This window comes from Vicugna pacos, chromosome 31 (genome assembly GCF_048564905.1).
Source record: "Vicugna pacos chromosome 31, VicPac4, whole genome shotgun sequence".
NCBI lineage: Eukaryota > Metazoa > Chordata > Mammalia > Artiodactyla > Camelidae > Vicugna > Vicugna pacos.
In genome coordinates, this window is record NC_133017.1 from 23,669,666 (window position 1) to 23,693,151 (window position 23,486).

The 23,486-nt window shown below is 41.4% G+C and overlaps 2 protein-coding genes across 5 annotated transcripts in view; both read right to left on the reverse strand.

Annotated features, from left to right (window-relative positions):
- LOC102543114 (serine/threonine-protein kinase MRCK alpha-like) overlaps positions 1–23,486 on the reverse strand; it is a 55,870-nt gene that overhangs the window by 12,146 nt on the left and 20,238 nt on the right. For all 4 annotated transcript variants that reach the window (XM_072952713.1, XM_072952711.1, XM_072952710.1 and 1 more), the window contains 10 exons: positions 23,168–23,298; positions 21,688–21,752; positions 18,959–19,035; positions 11,215–11,325; positions 8,482–8,565; positions 6,814–6,919; positions 5,115–5,251; positions 4,335–4,474; positions 2,385–2,466; positions 528–744 (listed from right to left, as the gene is read on the reverse strand). In XM_072952713.1, the coding sequence (XP_072808814.1) occupies positions 528–744; positions 2,385–2,466; positions 4,335–4,474; positions 5,115–5,251; positions 6,814–6,919; positions 8,482–8,565; positions 11,215–11,325; positions 18,959–19,035; positions 21,688–21,752; positions 23,168–23,298 (1,150 nt within the window). The remainder of the gene's footprint in view (positions 1–527; positions 745–2,384; positions 2,467–4,334; positions 4,475–5,114; positions 5,252–6,813; positions 6,920–8,481; positions 8,566–11,214; positions 11,326–18,958; positions 19,036–21,687; positions 21,753–23,167; positions 23,299–23,486) is intronic.
- Positions 14,076–16,813, reverse strand: LOC140690582 (fibroblast growth factor 2-like). Its single transcript, XM_072952455.1, is given in 2 exon segments — positions 14,076–15,818; positions 16,717–16,813. Coding segments are annotated over 2 exon segments (648 nt in total). The 3' UTR covers positions 14,076–15,267.

Sequence of the window (23,486 nt, forward strand, 5' to 3'; positions counted from 1 at the left end):
CACTGTCACCATTATCTGATGCAAAAGAAATGCTGTTTGAGAAATCCAACTGCTCTTGTTTATTGCTACAATGTTCAACATTGACCTTAGCAATTCATTCACTGATTCGCTTGTTTTTTTGCTTATTTACTGAGTACTGGGCGGGGGCATATGCAAGTCTCTGCCCCCCAGGTAGACAGTTCATAGTCACATTCATGGCCATGATCTTTATGTTTGGGCCAGATGTGTTTGGGAACTCAGAATTTTTCAGACAAGAAAGACACGACTGTATCTTTCTTGAAAGAAACACCCTTTTAGGCAGGGCCTGGGAACCATCATGTAATCAAATGCACTTTTGCAGAGAATCCTACAAGTAGCCATGGGATGGAGGGGGAAGGACCACCCCCCCCCACCCCCACCGCTGATGGCCTCATTCCATCAGGTTTTGCTGACAAGTGAGTTGTGAATAAAGTTAAGCGTTTCAGATTCCGATGTGGGGCTGTGGGGAGGGGTGCAAACCGAGCGGGATAAATGCTGCAAATCCGTACCTATGATTGCAGCTGTCTGGGTGGTTTTGATCAGGGGCAGATGGCGGTCACAAGCCTCTTTCGGAGCATAGACTGAGCGGTCTCGGGGATGGCTTTTCCTCAGCACCTCGTGCAGCTCACTCAGCACTCCCACCCACTCACTCTTCTCATTCTCGTTGTCTGCTAATACCAGGACTGAATATCTGTCACTAGGCGTGGAGAGCTGGGAAGCTGTGACCTAGAACCATTTAAGGAAGAGCCAGGTTATAAGAAAGCAAACACGCTTTATGCCAGCCTGTTTAGCAGTTCTCATGAAACTCACCACTAGTAAATGACACTTCCAAGAATATCACCCTCTTCCTGGTTCCTAGAATAAATGATGGGAGGAACGTGGGACCCCAGCCAAAAGCAAAATGTCAGAATCACCTCCACTTTGAGCCTCATAAAAATACCAGTGTTCCCCGACAACCTAAAATCTTAGACTTCATCAAATGAAAACAGTTACCATTTGTTGAATGCTGACTCTTTATGGACTGTATCCTGAGAGCTGACGCTGTACCGGGAACGGCTCTAAGAAATTTGCATGTGTGTTAATGGATTGAGTCCTCACAGAAACCTCAGTGGGTAGGTAGATACCATTCATTCCCTTCATTTTATCAGTGAGAAGACGGGGGCACAGGGGGGTAGAGTGCAGGCGATCTGATACCACAGCCTCCACTCTGAGCCGCTCAGCTCTAACACACAGCTTTGTACCTTGAGACATGTCTGAATCGGCAATGTGTTTTGCCGTTGCGATCAACATAATCAACTGTGGTACAATGAAAACGGTCAGGAGTTTTTTTTTGTTTTTAAGTTAGAAATATTCAGAAATACCTATGATTTCCTGTCTGCTGCATGCTTGTAACTTACATCACCACTAGTAAATGGCAAATCAAATTTCAATTTAAAACTATATAATCAGGCTAGGAGAACTCTAAATTGATAGAGAAAACTGTCTTTGTGGGGAACACCAAGTGAGGAGCAGTGACATAATGAATTCCCACTCTGTAAGTCGCAGTTCTGATGGCCAGGTCTTTGTAAGCTCTCTCGGCGGTTGGGTGGGGTCTAAATAGACGTATATCCGTGACTAAGGAACTGAGTATCCTCCTTTCTGGCCTTTGTTAACATACAAGACTCACAGCCTGACTGTAACCACATGGGTTCACAAGAGGACAGCAGTCTTTCGCTTTCTCTGTCTCTTTCTTTAAGTGACATTCCAGAATCGCTTTAATTTTATTTTAGCCCTTTTTTTTTTAAGAGATTGGAACACTACATCCTTCCCCGACTTTTCCACTTTGTATTCTTGGTTTGAATCGGAAGTATGACTTCAAAATGTTGCCTCAGAGGGAACTTATTTTACAAACGCCTCTAGTTTTAGAAACGGCACATTCTGCGGGTCCATGAATGGTCAGCTGTGTCCGTCTGCCCAGGACGTATGTCATCTCTCTTTCCCTGTTACTGTTTTTTCCCCTCCTTTTTCACCACCCATCCCAGTTTGTAAGCTTCTAGTGTTTTCAGCTCTGAATCTGAGGTCTGTCCTGCTAGCTCAGTGTAGAATGAAAGGACACCCTCAGGAACATTTGCATTTTAAGTCTTCGATTTAACTGCAGGATGAAAAGACTGTAACACATGCAAAAAGCTGTTATTTATAGTATTTTTGAATAAGGGGATAGAGTTCTTGTGGCAAGTGGGAGGGAGGGGAAAATGATCCCACAGCTCTTCTAAAACCTCAACCTCCAGTGACCTTCAGCAGCCCAAGGAGCCCTGACCCCTGTGGACAGGCAGGGAACGTGTGAAACAAAACATTTTAAGGGGTCCGACAGAAGCATGCAGGCTTACTTTAAATATACGAGGCATTTCTCTTCTCTTTACAGGAATAAAATCTGAGGGCCAGACTGAACTGACAGAAAATGCTCCATCCCTGAAGGAAAAACAAGATACTGGGCGTGAGCAGAATCACCTGAAAATGAGTAAATGATACATTAACATAATCCTCGATTTTAATCTCCCTGATTTTTATTCTTTTCGGTAGTCACTGACAGTGATCAAAACACTGTAGCCGCAGGACCCGGCCAGCTGCACGTGATCAGAAAACCCACGCGGTTAACCCTGACTCACAGTTCCCTTGGGAACGGGGATACGGGCACCTGTCTGACCCCAAAGCCACAAGAATACGGGCCATGTGCCCTCAGGTCAGCTCATCTGTATATTTTTTAAATATGGCTGAAATATACTTGACACATAATAAGCTATGCATATTTAAAGTGGACAATTAGATGAGTCCTAACTTAGGGGTGCTCCTGTGAAACCGTCACCACGGGGGAGACAATGAAACAGTCCATCACCCTTAAAAGTTCCCTGGTACAGCTCTGTAACCACTGCCGTCCCTCCCTCCTGGGCACTCCTCCCTCCTGCCCCACACTGATCTGCTTCCTGTCACTCCAGATTCGTTTGCATTTTCCAGTATTTTCTAGAAATGGAAACAGACAATATGTGCTCTTTTTGTCTGGCTTTTTCTCAGCATAATAATAATGAGGTCCGTATGTGTTGCCACACGGATGAAAACTTCATTTCTTTTCATTGACGAGCAACATCTCACAGCCACAATGTATCCATTTGCCCGAATGGACATTGGGGTTGTTTCAAGTTTGGGGCTCTGCTATGAATGTTCATGCACGTCTGTATGGACATACGCTTTCTTTGGGGGAAATACTAGGACTAGAATGACTAGATCATACATTAGGTGTGTGGTTAACTTTTTAGGAAACCGCCAAGCTTTCATCCAAAGTGGTTAAATGACTTACAAAGCAATGTTTGAGAGATCCAGGTCCTCCATCTGCTGCCAACATTTGAAACAGTCTTTTTAATTTTAGCCTTTCGTATCTGTTGATCAAGTATCTTGCAAATTTACTGAATTCATTTATTCGTTCTGACAGCTTTTTCTGTAGATTGCACAGATACTTCTACACAGATGTTCATTCTGTCTATGAATAATTTTGCTTCCTTCTTTACAACCAGGATGTATTTTATTTCTTTCTCTTCCCTGTCCTGGATCTCCAGTACAATGTTGAATAAGCGTGGTGAGACCAAACATCATTGTCTTATTCCTGATCTTAGTGAGAAAGCACTGAGTCTTTTGCCACTAATTATGAGGTTTGTTGTGGGGTTTTCACAGACGCCCTTCATCAGGATGAGGACGCTTTCTTCTAAGTGTGTATCAAGAATAAATACCTGATTTTGCCAAATGTGTTTACTGTATCTACTGACAGGATCTTTTTCATTTATTGATATGGTAAAATACATTGACTTTTGAACGTTAAACCAGCCTTCCCAACACACACCACACTGGCTCCGGATGCCGTATAATTTTTACATAATATTGGGTTCTTTTTGCTCACATTTCGTAGTCTTCCTCACATGCATGTGCTGATCAGTGATCCGCTGAATCCTTGAGCCAGATCCTCTGTAGATCTGTGCAGAGCTAGGGCACTCCCAGTGAAAATTCACTTCCCGGAAATTCACTTAAGGAGCACTTACACAAAACAATTAAGTACAAGCATTTTAACTGCACAGCTGCCGAAGAGGTGTTTAACAGTTGGCAAAAATAGATCAACCAAAAATGTCAGAAGGAAAAGATAGAAACTGAGATATCTACAGGGGCTTGGCAGTGCAGAAAATTATGAACTTAACATAAAGTTAAATGACAACGCTATTTAAAGAAAATACCAGACAGCTTTTTTATTCCCAATTTTTTTTGGATAAAATAATATTCTCCCTTTCAAAGCTTACCTTAAGTCAATCACATGACTTGCTACAACATTGGGTTTTGAGTCTTTTTCTTCATCCACATGATACAGGAAGAGTTTGAAGTCACAAACTATAGCCAGTACCCTCTGCCATCCTTTTTTCATTCCTGCTTTCTTTGGGATCTTTAGTTTTTAGTTTGCAAAAAAACAAACAAAGACAATCCAAGTCGAAACATCAAATACTATGTAATGATTACATATAAAACTCAAATAATTATACTATGTTATAAATCTGCCACTTTTCCTTGTTAAAGGTAGGAACAGAACTAGATTGCATGAATGAAATTTTTAAAACAAAGGCAATCCCTTTGAGGACTGGATGATTCTTGTGTTGTGAAAAGAAGATTAATACCATTTCACTGAACACTAGCAGTTCATTCACAGTCACAGCGTTGCCGCGACGTAACATTAAACTCAAATTTGGTAGCCTCAGATTCAACTCAGATTTTGAGTATTTCTCAATAAGATTCTTTCACCCCAGTCTCATAATTTATGACTGCTGGCTGGAAGTCAAAGGTACATCACTAATAGGGATTTCAGCCATTGTTCATCGCAAGGTGGGGTCTAAACAGAAAACTTTGGGACGTGTGGAAATATCCTCTTGGGGACAGCTACACTTTGCTCTGAAATCATCTTCTTAGGATGGAAGAAATATTTTCAATTGTATATAATTATTACTGTACAACATAGCATAAATCTTTCTGACAAATGTTGTGCACACATTTTGAAAAGATTCATCTGAGCCCAAAACATTGGCACTTACCCAGACGTGGCCTTCATAGGCTGTTCCCATGCCTTTCTGTGGGTCTAGACAGAAGGTGCCTCTCTTCTGATGCAAAGGCACTGGACAAGCTCTTGGAGCTTTTTCCACACAGGTTGTGTGACATGAAAACCCACATACTTTTTGGAGGAAATGAAAGAGAGAAAACCGTGAGGATACAATGGTCTGAGTCCCTCGACTCCCACTGCCATTCCGTCTACTCTTGTAGAGGCCAAAATGCTAACATCTACATTTCCTGGACTCCCTTGGAACTAAGTTTTGGACCTTAGAAGCTCCACTCAGAAGACGGCTTTCTATGAGACGCTGAGCTGGGTCATGCCGGGAGGTGCAGGAGGCACCACAGCCATCTTACTGGCTGGGTCTTGACAGAGGGAGCGTGAAGTCCCGGCTGCAGTGGTGGCTTCCAGATTTGATGGGCGCTTTCTCAGTTCTGCAGCAGCAGGGTCCTTCCTGGCCCTGGCAGAAGTTGCAGGTTCTGGGGGCTGCAGCGGTGGTGGCCGTGGGCATCTTTATGCACCAGCAGGGGCAGCAGCCGTCCCAGGCTCAGCAGAGGCTGAGAGATGCTCCCATGAGTTCAGCTCAGAGCCTGGCTCCGCTGCCCTCGGAGGAGTGCATGAGCGCATGACTCCTCATTTTAGATCCCATTTTGTTCAATGTTTTAGGATGTGTTCACAGTCAAGGCGCCTCTGACTGTCACAGTGCTGAGTGCAGGACAGTTGTCCTGCTCGGCGCTGTACGTCCCAGAGTGAGCACTTGACAGGACTCGTTGAGGAAACCAACACGTGCAGAATCGGCTCCCTCGGGTGAGGAACGAGGTGTCTGTGCGGCACAGGGATCCACTGTTTGACATTTGCAAAAATATAGTGCTTTCCTTCAGCAATATTCACCGTAGTAAATTAAATGAGTCAAGTAAAAGGATGACAAAGGACAGCATTCCATTTTCCTGTCACATGGGCCAGTGGATGTGGTCCTCAAACTCTCCCAGTGCCACAGAGAACAAAATGTATCTAAATACATTTTCCCAGGGAGTGGGGCCCTACCTGCAGGCTACACAGCACACCTCCCGGGGGCGCTGCTCACACAGGCTGCGAGGGCATGAGGCCCTCTGGAGTTGCCCAGTGCAGAGATCCCCCAAAGGCTACCCACAACTACAGGTCCAGTCTTTCTGATGTGAAACACATTCAGAGAGACTTTTTAGTGACGTGATCAGGACACCGTGATGCTTCTATAGTTCACAGAAGTGCAATTTCTGCTTAGTCATTTAGTGCAATGGGCTGGATGTTTGGATTCCCTCAAAACTGGTATTTTGCAACCCTAACTCCAGCGCCCCGCCCCGCCCCACCATGTGATGGTACGAGAAGGTGAGGCCCCTGGGAGGGGATTAGGTCCTGAGGGTGGAGCCCTCGTGACTGGGATTATCACCCTTAGAAAAGAGACCCCTTGGAGCTCCCTGCCCCTCCCCCTTCCGCCAGGTGCGACCTGAAGGGGGGGCTCCAGAACCCAGCCGGACGGGCGCCCAGATCTCAGACCCCCAGCCCGTGAGGAACGTAGGTCTGTGTCTAGAAGCCACCCAGCCTACGTGCCTGGTTTATAGCAGCTGCCTAAAGCACCAAGCTGAGTGAGAACACTTAGGTGCCGGTGCCACGGCTCCAAGCGCACACAGGCCCTCCTCGGGTCTTACCGTCACAGGAGCAGCCCTGTCTTACCAAACCCACCATCAGAGACGTGCACTGGTGGCACTTGGTAGGGGCCGTAAAGGATGTGAGGAAAAACCGGTGGGTCTTATTCTACAAAACAAAGAGACCAAACATGTGTTGATGGTAAATAACACTCATACATGCAGTAAACGATTCTACGATAACTGCGGGAAAGGGGATGAGAGAGGAGAAACGGGGGAGTTTGAGATTTGCAAATGTTAGCCACTGAATATAAAAATAGGTTTAAAAAAATCCTTCTCTATAGCACAGGGAACTACATTCAAAATCTTGTGATAACCTTTAACGAAAAAGAATATGAAAGCAAATATATGTCTATGCATGCATGGCTGGGACACTGTGCTGTGCACCAGAAACGGACACATTGTAACCGACTGTACTTCAAAAAGCAAACCAATAAATACCATTGGAAAGGTGATTCTGGTGATTCCTTCAACCCACCCTGCCCAAAATACCACTTTATATACAAGAAAAGCAGCTCCCTCCTTTCTCACCAGCACTTAGAGTGCTTGCCTCTAATCACTTCCTAACTGGAAAATACTGATTAAGTGATCCCAAAATTACCAAGAAGAGAAAGGGGAGGAGAAGGAGGAGAATTACTTGGAGGTGATCAAATGTTCATTAATACTATTTGGAACCAAATAAATAAAGCCTGGGCTTTATATGGGCTGATATACCCTGACATTAAAATATTGTAGATTGATAAATTCTTCAAGTGATTTCTTAACAACGAATGGAGTCAGAATTGCCTGTGTTACATATTTTTATTGAAGAGGGGTAACAAAAATAATACAGTTTCTATCCCTTCTTTAGAAAGAAAGAATAATTTCAAAATGTGCTTTCTAGAGCACATGATGTGTTTCACTTCCTACTATCAATAAAAAAAATCCTGTTCCCCAGGGACTGGAACACTCCTGTGAAGCAGGCTGCATTGTACCTTCGAGACAGAAGGCACCCTGAAATTTCTAACTGGAACCCTGACAGCTAAAACTCCAGATGTCTTCCCAGAATTGTCAACAAGTGGGCAATCCACTACGGGTTTTCTATTTCTGTACCACGCCCCTCTGACCTGAAATTACTGTCGTCATAAATGAGCGATATGTAAACTGTAACAAAATCTGGTTCTTCCAAATAAAAGTTGGTAAATTTTCTCCCCTTCTTCGTGTCTCTGTTTCCTCATCTGTAAAACGGACAGACTGCAGTCCCTGCTGTGGGTGCTGTGCGTTTTACTCCCCTGTTTTCCGCACTGCACATCACCCCTGCCTCCGGAAGGACTTGGTGTTGCTAGACCTCGAATCCTTGTAGGCTTCTGAGATGCTAAGTGTTTTGTGGCTTTTTGGCAAGCCCTCTCTAAGCACTTGACATCCAGATTCCCCAGCCCTCCTAACCCCTCACTCAGCCTCTTCCACCTTCCAAAATTATGTGGACTTACTTTTCTTTTTATCGGTTTAGAGGATTTCATTAGAAAGTATGCATTTTTTGAGTCTGCTATGTTTAACCAGAAGTCTCCAAGAGACAAGCAAGGAAGGAAGGAAGGAAAGGAGGGAAGAAGGGAGGGAGGGGTGGGTTGAAGGTGAAAACCAACCTATTCTCGGTTTTCAAGGACCTGCTAAGTTTGGAACTTAATCAAGTACCTTTGTTGGAAAGAGGGTTCTATTGTGACAGTCTCTTCTCTTTATTGTTGGGGTGTGAACTGGAAGGTGAGCAGAATCTGTAATCTGAATCAAGGAGATAAAAATAATTGTAGGCAAGCAGTCCATATCACCAAAATTGTAAGAATTAAATTACTTCTCAAGTAGACAAAAACACAGGAAAGCTGAAATTCTCACAGTGCTGAACATACACTTTAAGTAATTTAAATATAAGCCTTCCATTTCTACAAACAAAATATATGTAGAGTTCATATACTTTATTTCAACTTGGCTATTTTAAAATGTGTGTCATCACATGCAGACTACATTAAAAGAAGAACATTAATCATAAACATATTTGAGGAATACTTTTAATGAGTAGGTATGTGATTAGAATCATCAAAATATTTTTGGACTACTTGTCTTATAAATGTAGAAAGGATTTATGACCATAAGTATGTAGAAATATATTAAAATTAATTACAAAGGGTTCAGTAAGGTTTTGCGAACATTAATAATCTAAAAATATGCTCGGGTAATTTAGGTGACATTTTTAAATTAGACTTCAAAATCACAAAATTTAGCTGTCTATATGAAATACAATTTTTCTTTCCTAGGAAACAATAGAAAATATGTTTTGAAATGGAAAGAACTGGGTGCTCACAAATGTTGCGGGGGGTAAAGTATTACATAATACACAGCCCTTTCAGATTGGCGTCAATCACTTAGCGATATGCGTTTAAGACTCCTCAATGTCTTTTCATGTCTTCACCACTCATTTCTTTTTATCACTGAGTAATACTCCATTGTCTCGATGTTGTACCGCAGTTTATTTATCCATTCATCTACTGAAGGACATCTTGGTTGCACCCAAGTTTTGGCAATTATGAATAAAGTTGCTATACATGTACAGAATTTTGTGTGGAGATCAGTTTTCATTTCATTTGGGTAAATATCAAGGTGCATGATTGCCAGCTGTGTGGGAAATCGCTAAACTGTGTTCCAAAGTGGCTGTATGTTTTGCATTCCCATACTGTGTTGTTTTGCTATAATGGTCACATGGGGACAGTTGATGAATCTTGAAGGGGTCTGAGGACTAGATGACAGTCATGTATCAATGTTACTGATGATGGTTATTTTGTGTGTGTGTGTGTGTGTGTGTGTGTGTGTATACATGATGTAAGTGAACATTCTTATTCGTAAGAAGTACAAGAGAAAGCATTATTCAAGGTGATGGAAAATCAAATGGCAACTTTCGAATAGTGCAGCAAAAGTAAATTTATACTGTGCTTGAAATATTTCTGTAAAATTTATGATTGTTTCAAAAAAATTAAACAACTCAGTTGGCAAAATCTTACATTGACAATATGCATTTCTACTAGCCAATAGCTAACAAATTCTCCCATGTGTATATAGGCAAGCAGGTCCCAACAGGCTCATTATAATAGAGAAGTTATAATGTGGAAAAAAGGCATTAATTCATCAAAAGGAGCATGGTTATGTGAAACTAAGTATATTTATACACTGGAATACTACACAGCAGTTAAAAATGAATGAATGGTCTTGACATAAACAGCGTAAAAAAAAAGTTGTAAAGCAATAGGGATAATATTTGTGTATTTAATATTGTGTATTTTAAGCAGACCAAGCAATCCTGTGAGCTTGAAGGATACATGTCTAAGGTGCAAAGTATGAAAAGGTGGACAAGAAGAATGCACACCAGGTCAGAAACAAAAATGACAACTGTTTTGCTAAATTTGTGTGTAGTAGGTATTTAGGTTTGTGGTAGACTATTTCTTATACCTTCCTGTGTGATGGAAATGACAATTTTAAATTAATATTAAAATTTGAAAACAATAAGATAAAATAAAGTTATCAAAATGTTAGAGGCGCTGAGCAGAATTTGAAAACAAGGTCTGGCCTGGCTATAAACTACACTGAAGTTTTCCAAACCAAACTGCACACCCTCATGAGAACTCTCTGCCCGTCCCCAGGATTCCAAACTGGGCAACAAAGCTTGCGCTGCCCAGATGCTTCATGGTGAGTGAGATGCAAAGAAGGAAGGGAAGAGTAGCTTTGAAGAGGGAGAATACGGTCTGGGTGACGCTAAACCCTTTGACCTCTGGAGGAAATATTTCCTTTTGCAGAGTGTCACGCCCTCTGATTAACATGAAGGGCCAATGAAGAGTTATTTCATGTACCATTATGTAGGAGGTATGAAGTTACCTCTAATTTTAGTAAGTGCGGTCACAAATGTATTTTAATATCTTACTAATTGTATCTAATACCAGCCTTGATGTTATGATGATTACGTAAAATGTTCCTGTGACAGCATGACTCTTTAATATTAACTAAAGCAATGTAAACAGCAAGGGAGTTGTCCTTGCCAGACCACGTCCCCTCATGCTTTGCACCACCGGTTTTACTGACCATTACATAATTCACTGAAATGTGCTCTCTGCTCTTTTAAATCCTCACTTCATCGTAGGAGCCCATCATTAAGTTCTTTGTTCAAGAATTTGGTAGAATTTTGTCTTCTTTCACTAAGTTTCAGGTACAGTTTTCTCATTTGAGTTTCAAATTTTGCTGTGTTATCAGGCAAACCCGATACTCTCTACAGACTGTTCCTGAACTAAACGACATATCGCTTAGGAGAGAAACAGCACTATTTCTGATAGGAGTCATTCTCTCTTTGCAGGTGGAAAGTTCGAAGGCAAAACTACCCCACGGAGGCACCTTAACCGGGTCGGCTTCGTCTCCACTGTGTGAGGACGGAGATGTGGACCCGGAACCGATGTAAAACTTGATCTTAAGATCCTGTTCAAATACATTCTCCACTGGATCAGCCTAGAAAAACAAGTTTGGGGAAACAAAAATTCAAGCCATCACCGTATAGAATTCAGGACTCTCGATGGAAGTCATGAACATTACTGTGTTTCTTAATAATGGGTGGCAAACACTGTATAGCACAGGGAAATACACACAAAATGTTATGATAAATCACAGAGAAAAAAATGTGACAATGAGTGTGTATATGTCCATGAATGACTGAAAAATTGTGCTGAACACTGGAATTTGACACAACATTGTAAAATGATTATAAATCAATAAAAAATGTTAAAAAAAATAATGGGTGGCAAAACTATAATTTTAGGATTTTTGTCAGAAGAGTGTCAAAATGCAAGACGGTGGCCACGACACTACAGAAGCAGGTGCAGCTGCTCCTGCCTGCACCTCTGAGCGACTCTCTTCAGCGCGTGCTGTTTCTCATTCATCACTCCATCCTGTGTGGCATACCATGGAGACAGGAGGACGGGGGCAGGGCACAGCCATTAAAAGAATGACAAAGCTGTTGAGGAAATGGGATGGAATAATTTGTTCTTCAAAAGCATTTTTAGTTTCTTGGCCTTCTGCATTTTCCTATAAATTGCAAATTCCATGAAAAAAATTAGTATTTTTATTGAGATTATATTGAATCTTGATATATTGTATCGAGTCTTCAATCTTGATGGAATCTTGATTGAACTGATATACTATCAGTTAAGGGAGAATTAATACATTTATAATATTGAGCCTTTCATCTGGAATTTGAGTGTTACTCCCTATTTAATTTAGGCCTTTTCAAATGTCCCTCTTTAAATTTTATAATATTTCTTCCTAGAGAATTCATTTAGCTATTGTTAGTTTTATTTCTAAATACTTGATTTGTTATGCTATTGTAAATGGTGTTTTGTTTAAAAAGGTAATTACCTACTATTTCTTCTTGGCATATAGAAATGCATTTGGTTACAGTTCATTGACATGATATATATTTATTTCTATGTATTGACATTGTAGTCAATGTATTTTGCATATACGATATACTCTGTATACTGATTTTTGTGTATTGACATAATAGTCAAGCACCTTGCTAAACTCTGTTAATTCTAATAATCATTTGAAAAGGCCCTCCATTTCATCTTGAATAGAAATAGTCATAGTAGGCCTATTTGTCTTGTTCGTAGACATAAAAATGGAGAATTTTCAGTATTTCACCATTAATTACACTGTTTGCTATGGATTTTGTTTCCAGTACCTTCCATCAGATTAAGAAAGTTCTATTTCCGGCTTGGGAAGAGGGGCTTTGCTTTTGGTTTTGTACCATAAAAGGCTTTTGAATTTTATCAGATGTTCTCATGCTTTTATTGAAGTTATATGTTTTTTATTTTTTAATCTGTTAGTATGTTATGCTGATTCATTTTCTTGAGGCAAACTTCACATATCTGGGATCATACCAAACTGGTCATGCTATATTATATTTTTTATATACAACTGGGTTCCATTTAGCAACTTTTTTTTTCCCACAGTTTTTCCTATTATCTTTTATTTCAACCTAATCCTATTAAATATCACAAAAGAGAAATAACAAATACAAACTCCATTTAAACGCACTAGGATGTATTTAAACATATCTTCCAACCAGCAAAAATAAAAACAAAACTCTCGATTTTTTCTGTGTTTTTCAAACCTATAAAATAGTAAATGTTATTTCAATTTACCTTCCAGTACATTAAAATAATAATGGTACAAGAAAAATAATAATAATGATGTTACAAGAGAATAAAGCACTGCAACTGGATAAAAAGTTTAAATTTACGGTAAAATCCTTGGAAAACAGATTTCGATCTTGAGAGGGAAGGGTCCCCTCTAGAGACAGAAGCATTACGTCGCCCATTCACTTGTTGGTCTAGTCCGTGGTACCATGATGCAGATTAAACTGATCAAACTACCCAGGCCGCGCTGATTTTGAATCAACGGCTGTGGTCACTGCTGAGCAAGACGGATTTGCTCACTAGCCCCATCCTGTGCTTCGATAACCCACCGGCTAGACTCAGGAACCAAAGGCCAAACTCTTGATTAGCGGTACTAGGAGTTAAACTAGACCCCGCCATGGTCAACTTTTCAAAGCGGTTAAATAAAAATAAGCATTCAGATTAAGTCAGATCAACAAATAACAAGTAAAACTCAAGATCAGTGCCACAATCTGTAACAAACTGCGTAACAAACATGTATACCACTGAGAATTATTTTTCCTATTAAGGCAAGTTTTCTTTTTCTTAACATATAAATTATTTCATGTTTATAGTTTAAAAATGTAATTTCTAACCATGTTTAATTTATAGCAAATCTCAGTTATGAGGGGAGTCAGCACATAACTTAAAAAAGACATTTGTCTGCATTTTTAAACTCTTTTCACTCTTCCTGTGTCTATTTCCAGAGCTGTTTCTTGGTGGGTGTAAACAAGAGCATATCCAGGGAACTGGTAAAATAGTCTATTTCAGAGCACACAGGAGTTGAGACATTTTCCCCTCACTTTATCTTCCTTGCCTGTTCTTCACCAGCAGGACTACTCAAAAGGTAAATATAATTTACAATTTGACAGACAAGGAAATAGAGGCATTAAAGGGTATTTAATTTAAGGGCTTCTCATAAACATTCTGGGAGACAGTGACGAAGCATCAGAGTTAGAGAAGTCCCACGTAGGAGGTTCATCTGGATATTTGGAAAAAGCACTACAAAAAAATATGTTAATGGCAATAAAAATACTGCCCCAGAAATTTGCCTATTATTAAAAAAAATCAACCTTATAAAATGTGAAGACCCTTGCTGTATTATAAAATTCTAAAAATCGCAAGTTTTTAAAAACTTTTGATGAGATAAAGGACGGTGGCATTTTTAGTGTTGGAGGAGCGAATCCAAGTTCTCTGGAATCTCAAAACACAAAATGCCAAAAGTTACCACGGTGGGATCCCACTGGCAGGAGAGCCAGAAGACATGACTGAATGGTTACAGAGGAATCTGCTCTAGGACTTCAGAAGCTTCTCAAACACACGGTGCTAAGAAAATTCTTTGGTATCTCATCATGTCCAGAAGGCAAAGAGTTATATCAGAAACTACTTTCCTAGGGTAAAGTTTTGCTTCTGAACCCTTCGGTAATACTACTTTATCTGAAAATCTTGGTGCTTAAATTTCTAAAAATGTGATCCTAACTTTTCGGTGTTTTTTTGTTTTTTCTTTAGGAGGTACAGCAGTTCAAGAAGTTTTTTAAGAGATTGGTATAAAATCAGAATTCAGGTCCCTCCTGAGTATTTGGCAACAACACACCAATCCTGGAGCTTTTGGGAAGTCAAGACATGTGTTTCATCTGCCGCTTACAGCCATATTCATTGACGATAAATTTTTGCCAGCAAGAATGCTTACGGTGTGAGTCGCTGGATCTCAGTGGCCTGGTCAAGACGGCTGTGCGGGTACACAGAAGGATTTGACAAGATTGATTTGACCATGGAAGAACTTCCAGCAGTTTACACAGGCTTGTTCCATAAACTCTATCACAAGGAACTGCCAGACAATTACAAAACTGTGACAGGAATGTGTTAAATTCATATTTATAAGTAGTGGACATTTGGATTAAATATCTGACTTTAATTTTCTAAGGTCTATGACTTTCGTGAAGAAAACTTGTGTGTGCACATTTTAAAAATCTCTTTTCAAATGAAGCAAACGTATGAAAAGAGTGTAGCTCTAAGTAAGCTTCACTGGATAACGGCAAATGCTGTATAAAAAATGGAAATCTATACATTTTCCAGGAATTTTTTAAATTACGGCAAAGATTAAATATTTTACTATCAAAGGTTATCTGGCCAGTTATCCAAACTGAGCAGATAGCTGTACACATTTTTCTCCTTTCATTAACAACTTTCTAAATATACCTCTTCTTTCACGTGAAATGATCGGAGGCTGCCATTAAGATCAGCTCTTAGCAGACACTGGAAGAAAAAGTGTAACTTTCTGCCCAGGTCCTGGTTTGGGTCCAAGTGTGCACCGCCCGGTTCGTTTCAGTGCCACATGCCAACTGGAGAATTTCCTTGACCGGTGAGTATTGTAGTTACTAGATTCCAATGGTTCGAAAAAGAAACTCTGGTCTGTAACACATTTAGAAGCCGGGGATCTTCACAGCAAGGCTTGCACACGCTCCTTGATAGACGCCACCCCTCTCTCTTCTGCTGGAAGCTGTAGTTTGATGTGAGGGCCGCTCTACTCCCGCACGCCGTCCACTCGGCCGTCGGGGTGGGTGCGCAGGAAGAAGCCCCAGTCTTTGCAGGACAGCCGCTTGGGGTCCTTGAAGTGGCCGGGCGGGGAGGCCCCGCTGCCGCCGGCCTCCGGCAGGGCGCGCAGCGCGGTGATGCTCCGGGTGATGGCGCCGTGGCCACCGTGGCCACCGAGGCCCTGCCGGGATGCCCAGGGCCCTGGAGCTGCGCGGGGAGCCGCCGCACCCCCCAACACCCACCCCGTCACTCCCCCTACTCCCCCCACCCTCCCACCTCCCCACTCCTCCAGCCCCCCACCTCCCCACTCCCCAACCCCACCCCACCCCGCCACTCCCCCCACCCCACCCCCCCACCTCCCCACCTCCACCTCTCCCCACCCCACCCCCGGCCCCGCCCCTCAGCTCCCGGTCCCGCCCCCCCAGCCCCCAGGCCCCGCGGGCCTGCAGCCTCGCCCTGTTCCCCGCTTCCCTCTCCGCTGGCCCCAGAGCTGGGTGAGCCCAGCGCCTGGGCCCGCGGGTGGGGGTGGGGGGTGAGGGCCGAGTGTCTCCGCGGCCGCCTCCCCAAGCTACAGAGCCCAGCATGTGGCTGCAACCGCAGGCACTGCGTCCGCTGGTCTGGCCCCATTTAACAGTGTTTTTTAAAAGAATTCTTTGTTCAGTATTTCATGGGAATTCCCATTGTCTAGCTAAGAGTGTACAAAAGGTCAGATTTGATGTGTGTTTTATGAAGTTGTTCCACCTTCGAGCAAAAATGATGAAATATGCTGAAAACCACTTATGAGTGATGTTTGAAGCGTTCCGAGGAACGCCATTGCTGTCAGCACAGTCCAAGCCATGCACGTTCCTGTTACAATTCAGACAAAGTTCAAAGAATGTTTCTGTATTTTCTCCAGTAAATATATTCCAGATATGAATAATAGTTGCAATTAGACTCCCCATTTGATGAAGTTTCAATAAACTGCATGCTCCAATATCTGTGTGCTTCTGCACAGATCGAACAGGTCATTAAAGGAAGGTTGATAAAGACACCTAGCCCTGCATTTTTCAAATCTTCACACTACCGGCTGCAAACTGCCCCCAGGGCGTTGGCATTGCTTTTGCTTTACTGTTTGCATTAGTTTTCTACAGCTGAGTGACAATTTACCACACACTTGGCACCTTAAAACAATACTCGTTGATTATCTGACAGTTAGGCATGTCAGGAATCTGGGCCTGGCACAGCGGGGTACTCTGCTCAAGGTCGCTCATGGCTGAAATCAAGGTGTCAAAAAGTTTGCCATCCCGTTGAAGGCTTGGAGCCCTCTTTCCAGCTCATGTGGCAATTAGCAGAACTCATTTCCTTGCAGCTATAAAACTCACAAGGTCAATTGAACAGCATCTCTCTGATACTCAGACTTCTTATGGAGCCTTCACCTGATTATGTCTGGCTCACCTAAGATAGCTTCCCTTTTCATTAACTCAGTCAACTGATTAGTAATCTAATCACTAGAATGAGATGCTGTCACCTTCACTGGTCCTGCCCACACTCAAGGCGAGGAGATCGTACAGGGTATGTAGAGCAGGTGGCAAAGGCCTGAAAGGTCGGTTAGAATTCTACCAGACCATCCTAGAGAGAAGGTCTCAGGGCTTCCACCTGGCTCTTCCTCCCATAGTAGGCCTCCCTCACTCCCCAGGCTGCAGAGATCATGCGTGGATCATATCACTTTTTTAGTGTGTTTATTCCCATTGTGTGTTCAGTAACCGCAGGTTAGATCCATGGTCACACTGAGTCCACTGCGAGACAGTCCCAGCCCAAAATGTCATTTATCACCTGTCTGACGTAGCTCCGAGCTGACTGGTGGACATTACTGGTGCTTTAGGTCCCAGAAATTAGCATCAACCCAGAGCCATGCTCATAATCTCCGTAAAGCCTGGGTGTTTCCTCTTGTCTAGGGCGCGACGGCTCTGTAATTGCCCGCAGAGCCCTCCCTGCAAGCGCCAGTTGGTTCTCATCTGCAGTTCCCTTCTACACTCTGTGAACCAACGCCGACATCTAAGCTTCTAGGTTCTGAAACCCCAACCCCTTCGTTTTGTTTCTCAGGCTCCAGAGGTGACAGCTGCTCCTTGCAACTTCCACCTGTGTTACCTCAGTGTTTGCTTTTTGCCTTCTTAGTCCTCCGCTGTTTGTTTGACCGATGCTCTGTTTTCCAACGTCTCCCCTACATGAGCAAACCCAGGGGACATTATGCTTAGTGAAGTGAGCCTGTCACCGAAGGATGGACATTGCATGACTCCACTTCTATGAAGACTCTAAAACAGTCAAACTCAGAAGCAGAGAGTAGAATGGGGGTTGCCAGTGACTGGGGGAGGGGGGGGAATGGGGAACTGGCTGCCAATGAGCATCAAGTTTCAGTTACGCAACGAGAATAAATTCTAGAGATCCAATAGCTAACAGTATCGTGTTGGGCACTTAAAAACTCATTCAGAGGGTTTGTCTTCTACTAAGTGTTCTAACAATGGCAACAACAACAAAGAAACACAGTGAAACTGTTGGGGGTAATGGAATTACCTACTACCTTGATTACGGTGATGGTTTCATGAGTGTATGCATATGTCCAAACTCATCACATTGTAGACGTTCAGTGTGTACATCAATTGTATAACAATTGCACCTAAGTACAGCTGTTTAAAATAAATAAATAAAATACAATGCCTCTATTAAAATAGCTGTTACAGTTCCTATTTGACTGACAGGAGTCAGACACACGCCACGGGTTCTGCAGAAGTAGAATGGGTTAATAAACTACAGTATATTCATATAACGGATCGTTATACTGAAAGGCAGTTGAACATTTTATTGCTGTACCTGGGTGAAACTCACAAACTCAATGCTGTGACAAAAAGAACGTATATGGGATGATTTTAGAAACTTACCTGCATTCTAAAATGAAATCCTCTTGTTTCGGGACGCATATACTGGGTGTGAAAATGTAACAAAAAGCAAGGACATGGTTACCATGAGCCACAGGGGAGCAGACGCCCCCGGCAGAGAGGGAGGGCTTACTGCCGACGGGAAGGACGTGCTTTGCGGCATCAGCCATGTGTCCCGTCTTCTCCCTAGTGTGGGTTAGAGATGCTTTATACCCTTTGCTGTCTGTGTGTCATAGCTCACAATGTGAAATGTTTTGTTTGTGATTTTAATTCTAATACAGATGACTTTACAACTTGAATGAACTTGCAGCCTGAATTTCTATGAAAACTGTCTCTTTCCTATGTGCTTATTTCAAGCCCTCAGTCCTCTGACATGGAATTATGATATTAAAACAGTCTTAGTGCAGGAAGAAAATGCTGTTTTGAGAACATCACTGACTTCTGAAGTGGCTGGAAAACATACTTAAGAAGCGTGGTACTTACTTCACACTGAGCCACAGCGTTGGTGGTTGTATTAAACAGTGCCAAGGAGGACGAACTTGGGTCTGGCTGCATTAAACCTGGAAGACAACAGCGTTTTTTAAACTACATTGCAACTAACGTTCATGCCTTTGTTAGCCTTAGTCTCTTTAAAATTGTTCTCAGACCATATTTTTGGGGATCGTCTGATTCATCAGCTATACAAATTTCAATCAAACTATGTTTATATTTATTTTTATATATTAAATACATTTAATATAGCCAAGCATTCTGCACCTCAAATGAAACAACAGGTTTTAGCAAAGCTATGGTAAACTTATAATGAAAGTGAATAAATAAATTACGTAAGTTTTCAGGAATTAACTCCTGTATGTCAAATCATTGCTTTCTTTTCCCTAATAGTATTATATGTAAATAAAAGCTGCAACAGTTTTGGAAACCCCAAAAGGGGATTTCAGCAGTATGGTCATGCCAATGATGGCGACTTTTTCTCTGCTAGTTTCTCCCCACTCCAGGAACCAATTTCAAATTATTCCTCCCAGGTACCGAGCGCAGTTATCCCTCAGTATTCACAGGGGATTGGTTCCAGTACCCACCCACCCCCGTAGATACAAAATTCCTCTGATGTTCAAGCTCTTAGTATAAAATGATGCAGTATTTGCATACAACCTACACACATCTTCCTGTATACTTTAAATCATCTCTAGATTACCAATTGTACCTAATGCAATGTAACTACTATGTAAATAGTTGTAAATACAATGTAAAGTCTATGTAAATAGTTCCTGGTGTGCGGCAAATTCAAGTTTTCCTGTTTGGAACTTTCTGGAATGTTTACAATATTTTTGATCTGTGGGTGGTTGAATCCACGGATGCAGAACTCACAGATATGGAGGACCAAGTGTATGCATTTCTTAACTTATCTATAAAAAGAACATAGGCAGATATAAAACAAATATTAATTATACTTAACACTTTTATCATAGCATCAAGGTTTTACTTATTTAGACAGAATAAAGCACCTGACTACAAAGTGTCTTCCCTTAAAGGAATTTTTTTAAACTTCCATACGTTATCACTTGGCAATTGTACTAACTTAAATATATAGCATGCAAAATGAAGTCTTAAGGTATGGCCGTAATTTTATTTAACTATTAGAGAAGAAAAAGCACAAATCCAGACTTTCTCTAACAAGCATAACTTGAGCAATGGACATTGCCAGGAGTGTGAATTTTTCAGCTGTAAATTGCTAACACACATTGCCTAACAGTCAAATAAGGAAGTGTGTTCAGAAATGTCACATAATACTGCACAAGGATTTTATTGCTCTGCAGCACTCAGAGGAAAAATGATCGTAAAAATAAAACTCCAGGTTAAAAAGTTAGTTTCATAAAGCATTGTGATAATACGGGGGCTTTCTCTTTTAGGTTCCTTCTCAAAAAACGTCCAATCTATCACTACTTCCACCTATCAGAGTTTTGGGACCCAAAGAACCCCATCCGCTGGTGTTCGGTAGTAAGCAGGGCTCTGGCCTGGACTTCTTTGCTGAAGGACCCACCCCTGGGCCTCCAACACCTGAACACACTACATCATTTAGCCTACATTCAGTGCCTCCTTGCACTCCTCTTGAGTTAAAATCTCTCTTGGTTCTCAAGTTGCAAGGGTACTCAAGTTTTCTTTAACTGTTTCTCCTATTGCCCATAAAAAAGTTGACCCACAAATATTTATTGGGCAAATATTTATTTCTTGTGTTTGCCTATCCTGAGTCCCTTCGTGCCCTAATCCCTCCCCTCCAGCATATCCACCAGCTGGTGTAGGCTCACCCGACTCTGATCCAGTCCAAGGCGAACCAAAAAATTGCAGGACAAAAGGAAAGGGGAACTCAGACATGCAGGAGCTCCACTAACTCATTTGCCTAAGAAATGGCTTTTGTTAAGAAAATATAATATCCCACAGCTGGTTTTTTATTATTAAATTTTCATGTTATTAATAACCTCATAACGAAAAATATTTCAGACATTCATGTATTTAAAAAAGCGTGACACATTCTTAGTTTGCAGATTCACAGGCAAATGTCCAGGAAATCTTAATGGAGAAAAAAAAAGTTTAATAGCTGAAAACGGCTTAAAGCAGGTACACTGAGACTCAAAAGTGGAGGATGATCACGAGTGTCCCAGTGCAAGTCTGCAGGAGCCTCCCATGATGTCTCCTCACTTTGCTTCCTACATTTCTGAACTCATGGACATGTGTCACCTCAACTCTTTCCAGTTTGGACAACAGCAGCCTTTCACATCGCCGGAGTGGCTTTGCAGCACGCTGCAACACATGGGAACATTCCCAAACTGGGGAGTGATTGGTATGAAATGACAGTTTTTTCATCAACTACAGAAATGTTTTTATGGATTCTTTCATGATGCTGAAGAAGGGCAGCTCCACTTAAAGCAAAATATTTTGCTTTTACTATGATAGAACAGTCTCTCAATTGTAGAAAATAAAACCAAAGCAAATGGCTGTTCAAATAAATGTTTTACCAAGTAAGAGTACACACACACACACACACACACACACACACACACACACACACGCAAATCTTGGGCTCCAGCCTGGCTTACGAGAGCTAATCGCCCACCTGTGTAGTAAACTGGCCCCATGGAGCCAGCTGGACCCATGGAACTTGAGTGCTGATTTAGGCAACAATTAGACCCACACTCTGTTAGATCTGAGGTCCTCACCCTTATTCAGGTGTTCAATTTCTAACCACAGGTCGGATTGGTACTTCTCTCTGGCTTTCCTTTTCCTAAAGAGGCAGAAAGAAGGGAAGACGTCATTAAGTGCTAAGTGCTGGAGACTGGTCTGTTGTTGGATCGCGCATAACTAGAACGTGGGGTGATGCAGCTAGAACCTGCAGTCAAATTGAGTTTCACACTTGCAACATTCCAGATAAGACAGATTTGACAACTGCATCAGAGTTTGTTTCATGGGGACCCAAAACAATGGAGGAATGGGATAGTACATTCTTCATATATGATATATTTTTAATAAATTTTACAAATTTTATTTTAACATTTTAATGTTATATATAAATTTCATATGTATATTATATATATAATGTATCATTTTCAATCTGATTCTCATGTCTACTTTTGGGCCAATGCGTGACTTTTGCCCTTCGCATAAGATGAAATGACATATTGATTCCAGAAGATTACACAGAAGTTACCAGATAGCTCTTTGCAGTGTATCATTCATATGCTGAGAAATGTCTTTTTCTTTTCACGTTTAATGCATACTGGTCTCATAACTGGATCATTTGTAACATTTAAAGCTTTTTGGCTTTAAGTAATTCAGCTTCTTGCATTGAAGTTGATCTAAATGTTAACGATTAAGGTTACGTGACTAAGGCTTTAGGTATGAAAGTGTCCCTGAGAGACTTATGTTTGCTCTCATCTCTTAAAATGACTGTTCCGGGGCACATTTATGTAGGAAACAGGTATCGTATTTATATTTTTGCACAGGCTTGAATTTTCTTTTTGTTTTCCTTGTGCTGTTCAACATTGCACCACCTCCCCTGCACTGATGTGTTCATTCGCTAATTTGCGGTCTATTTGCATGATTATCATATTGTCACTCACATCGCTGGAGTTTAATTTGCTTTATTTTTGTGGTAGGAATAAAATAAATTGCTCCACTAACCAGAAAACAGAATGGGGAGAGGCACCCTTTAAAAAATACACTTAATGCAACACGCAAGTCACAAGCCATGATGAAAAACTACGTGGACACCAACACCAGTAGACCCTCTGGAAGTTAAAGGTCTGTGGGAAATCAGCCACATTTTGAGTTTGCCTCATTCTGTTTTCGTTCAAAGCATGTTTTTCTACATATACAAGGTATTTCTTACTAGAGGATTTTGGGTGCCTGTCAATCAAGGAAATTTTGTAAATCAGGAGAAAACAAGAGAAACTTTATTCACAGATGATTCAGTCTCCAGTATTATTTGGTATTATTGATACCATTTTGTAAAGATGCTGGAATCAACTAATTCCTGTTGAAAGTAACTGATTGCTTTCAAATTTTCATTACTTTTCACTTCATAGAAAAAAAAATCTACTCTTTAAAAAAAAAAAAAACCCTGAACTTTATAACATAGGAAGAGACTAAACACGTAACTTTAAGTATTTTGCAACCGGATTATGGATCAGCCAAGCTCACCAGGTTAGAGAGACTGGAGCAGCCTCTGGGGGGATCTTCCTGGAAATTCGCTCTCTGTCCAAAGCCGACTCCAGCTTAAGCACAGCTGACATACGCAATTTATCAAGTCGCTCCATTGCCCCTGGCATTTTCTACAAAATCAGGTAAGTAGGTTTTGATTTCCATCTTCATAGTCACAAAATTTAAAATCACATCTAAAAAAACAGGAGGTTCTCAGGACCATTACTTTTCTTGAATAGCAAATAGAAAAACTGCTAAAATGTGTAATTTTTCATTAAATTTGGGGATAGTATTAAAGATTCATATGAACAGTTCTCAT